Source organism: Cynoglossus semilaevis, chromosome 2, assembly GCF_000523025.1.
Source record: "Cynoglossus semilaevis isolate Cse_v1.0 chromosome 2, Cse_v1.0, whole genome shotgun sequence".
Lineage (NCBI taxonomy): Eukaryota > Metazoa > Chordata > Actinopteri > Pleuronectiformes > Cynoglossidae > Cynoglossus > Cynoglossus semilaevis.
Window position 1 is genome coordinate 10,011,340 of NC_024308.1, and position 4,083 is coordinate 10,015,422.

The 4,083-nt window shown below is 45.2% G+C and overlaps 1 protein-coding gene across 3 annotated transcripts in view; it reads left to right on the forward strand.

Moving 5' to 3' along the window:
• Window positions 1-3,109, forward strand: part of trabd2b (TraB domain containing 2B) — an 88,632-nt gene extending 85,523 nt beyond the window's left edge. For all 3 annotated transcript variants that reach the window (XM_008336326.3, XM_008336320.3, XM_025065242.1), the window contains exons 7-8: window positions 1,601-1,867; window positions 2,390-3,109. In XM_008336326.3, coding sequence (XP_008334548.1) covers window positions 1,601-1,867; window positions 2,390-2,609 — 487 coding nt within the window. In that variant the 3' untranslated portion in view covers window positions 2,610-3,109. The remainder of the gene's footprint in view (window positions 1-1,600; window positions 1,868-2,389) is intronic.
• Window positions 3,110-4,083: the final 974 nt, after the last annotated feature.

The following is a 4,083-nucleotide window of genomic DNA, read 5'->3' on the forward strand; positions in this document are numbered from 1 at the left end:
CTTTGAGAGCTCACCCACTCCCTCGCCTTCCGTCCTCTGGCTGCTGCCAGAGTAGAATCTGTCTGTTCTCAGCAGCCACTGTTACCACACTCCACACAACGTGTACATTATACACACACATGCACACGTGGAGTTCTGGATGCAGGCGTGAGGAGAGCCAAACCTAATGCACCCACATCCACGTAAGCACAGCATATCTCACACAGAGGCTTGGCTTCTGTCCCGCAGTATTTTTTCACATACGTACCTTGTTTTTGTATTGCGCTGTGTGCAGGCACTTGTGTGTGTGTGTGTACAAGGCTGGCGTGTGTTCCTACTTTTTGGCACAGAGGCGCTCTCCTCTCAGGTTGATCCATTGGTCCATAAAATAGTAGCAACAGCCATTTGAATTAGGGTGGAAATGGAAAAACAAGGCACAACAAGAGGGAATCTCTTTGTAACAGTGAAAACATCCCAGTCCCTCCATCCATCCAGCCAGCCGGAGGTTTTACAAGCTCCTTACTCCAAATTGCAGCAGTAAACTTGGCCTCTCTATCTCCCGCTGCACTCTGAGCACAGATGTGTGCTTTAGTCACTGGTTATGGTTTGAATACCTGACAAGTGGAGCGACTTATGGCGGTTTGAAAACACTTGCACACGAGCCAACCACCACATGTCAACGTAGACCGACAAGAAGAGAGAAAGTGATGCGACAGACAGACAGACAGACAGACAAAAGAAAAATGACAACATGACATCCAGTGGATGAAAACTGAGCCTTGAAACCCAGCAGGTTTTCAGCTCCTGGTCTATGAGTGACAGCGTGGACCGCTGCTGACTTTGGCTCCACAGTAGCTGGACCACAGACCTGAAGCTTTTCATCACCCAAACGTAACCATCAGTATCTGAGTGCGGGTTTAAAGAAAACCCTGGGCTAATGTTCATGGCGTCGCACTTTGTGAAGCTAACGATCATGTAGCGATCAGAGGCGTTCCAGTCCGCACCACACTGTGACATGTTTCAAAATAAAGCAGTTTCTATTTTGTTTCTGTTCCAGCTGTTTTTCTCAGTGGTTCTTGGGCTCTTTTTGATGTTCCATCTTGAAAAACAAAGTCAAGTGGGAGCCACACTGACAGGGAAGAGCAAGAGCAAAGAAACTATGAGTAATGGGTAAAAGAACGAGGAGCATGAAAATCTTTTCTAAGGCGGGCAGGTTATTCTGGGTGGTCTGCTCTGGACCAGCGTCAGTTTTTGACGTAGTTGAACAGTCATAAGAGTTACAGCTTCCTTTGACACTGCCTCTTGGGCATTTCAGCCACTTAGTACCGTGTTTATTTAGGAAGGCATCCTGTGTGGCATTCATATTTTGAACTTAATTGAAAGTGTTGCAAGTGGAAAGTAGCAGGAAGACTAAGGGACCGTGAAAACTGATATTCACAGGAGTTGAGCAAGAAGCCTTGGAAATGTGAGGCGAGTCTGGGAAACTCCATCAGTACCAGGTTTAATTGATGCCTCTAAACACAGTTGGTATTTATACGCTTCATATCATAATTTATATGCTTAATAAAACTTTATTTTACTGTGACGTTACTCATATTCTCTATGGCCTACGTTGTTTTAGGAGTAGACCTGCTGCAGGGTCCAGTGAGGAGACCGCTGTGTCCTCCACTGCAGCCCCCACCAGTTGGTCAACCAGTCCATCTGAGGTGGAATTAGGAGACCCAGAGGACATCCCGGGCCTGGAGGACGAGGAACTGCCTCACATGCTGCTCCCAGACAGCCTCAGCCAGCTGGAGGAGTTTGGACGACACAAACGCCCTCGCAAAGGTCATCGTGGCCACGGACGTCCCCGTCTTTTCAGCGACCTGTGGGTTCGGATTGGTGATGGGTGAGAGGCTTCTTAGAGCTGCAGTGATTTTTGGCAAGGCCGAAGTGCAAAAATAAAATTCCATATTGAAGAAACATTAGTTGGAAATTCCCAGCATTCTGTGAACAAGGAGAAGGAAATCACCAGAGCATTTCAGCACAAGCTGCTACTGAACATTGATATCAAGTACAAAAGAAGACACTGGAGTTCCATCTCAGTATAATATCAGCTGACCAATATTATCAGCTGATATTAGCTTAATTATGTAATATGTTGGGGATAAATGGCTGTATATGAAGCTGAAAGTCACTAGATGACAGCATTGCAGCTCAATCTTTGTAATAGTCAGGGGATTGTATGCAGAAAGGCCCCAGCAACTCATACAGTGGTTTGTACAGATAAATAAATAAATACTAACAGGTCTATATCGGTATCGATTGATAACGTAATCGGAATTGAAATGTTTGGACAATATCAGCATATCGGAAATTGACAGAAAGTTAATATAGGACATCCCTAATTCTTTTTTTTACTTTTTTCCAGCACTACACCAACACCAAATGTGAGGATAATCAACAACTACGTGACAGTGGAGCCCCCTCTGACCCATCAGGAGCAGCGCAGACTAGTGAAGACCTCCACAGAGCAACAGCCCAGTCCGTCCCCCAGACCCAGCTCTGCAGAGACGGTCTCCCGTCAAAGCAGCCTCACCCTGTCCTGCCTGTTGGCCTGGATTTTATCACACGTGTTGTTTACCTCCTGACCACAAGACAGTGCTATCTCACAGACAGAACTTCTACGCTGCCTGGTCCGTACCACAGCAGGGGAATGTACCTGGTACCGACTGACCATAATCACATGGAGAAATAAATAATCACGTCAGTCGGATCACACCGGCCAAGACTCAGTAAAACCTAAATGTCAAGTCTCAATATGTGTGTAATAAGCTCTCAGCCGCCATGTTGGACCTTATGGAAGTATTGCAGTAGATTGAAGGACACGTAGTACAACAAAGATCTGTGATAATTTATAGAGGATTCTCTCAGCTAATGAAGATGTGATACTGTACCAACATAGACGACTGACATTAACAATGAGAATAGAACATACTAAACCAGATGGGTCCAGGAGTACTGTGTAGAAGGTGACACACTCAGTCGACACTTTTGTATATTGTGCATTTTGTTCATAAAGAAATGTTGTATATTTATTATTTCTGGAAGAAAAGACTATATTTTCTCGCTTTTTGAAGAAATAAATTGGCAAAACTAATAACGTGTGGCATATGTATTTATTTATTAGGGGCAGTGGTGCCTTGGTGGTTAAGGATGGGGACTTGGGTCTGGGAGGTGTCAGGTTTGAGTCCACCAGCTGAACATGGCACCGTCCCCACACACTGCTCCCTGGGTGCTCTAAAAGCAGAGGTGAGGTCACATTTTGTTGTGTGTGCTGTGTCCATCCATCCATCTTCATCCGCTTGTCCGTTACCGGGTCGCAGGAGCAGCAGTCTCCATGACCACCACCCAAATCACACTGCACCGTACCAACTGGTACGGTGTCCACTCGAAGGTACCAACCCACCTAACCGGGATTCGAATCCTGGGGTTCCACACCAACGACAGAGACTTTGCCTCTGGGCCAAAGCACCACTGTGCTGTGTCATAATGACAAATAATACAAAAAAAAAATCTAACAAAAATGGCAACCTGATAAGAAGACACAGCAAAGCCCATTCCGTTGTTCCGATACAATAATTTTGGTTTGAAATATAAGCGCCTTAAAACGCAGTGGTTACAATCAATGTAATTCTGCCCTCTGCTGGTCAAACATAGAAAGACTTTCTTCTGAAAATATAATCTGAAAAAATCTAATTAAAAGACTAATGAAGCTGTGAACATACCAAGTGCGTAAACATTATTGTTAACATTATTGTGTTAAAATTATATTGACATAAATGTATTCAGGATACATGTAACATCTCAGCATGTGTTGTTTTTAATTGAGGATTTTTATATCCATCCATCCATCCATCCATTTTCATCCGCTTATCTGTTACCGGGTCGCGGGGGCGGCAGTCTCCATGACTGCCATCCACATCACAGTGCACCGTACCAACCCCCCTGAACCTTCCTGCGGGTGGTGAGTCCACTGAAAGGTATTAACCGCCCTAACCGGGATTCGAACTTGCCCAGGAGGTGAACCCTGGGGTTCCACACCAATGACAGAGACATTGCCTC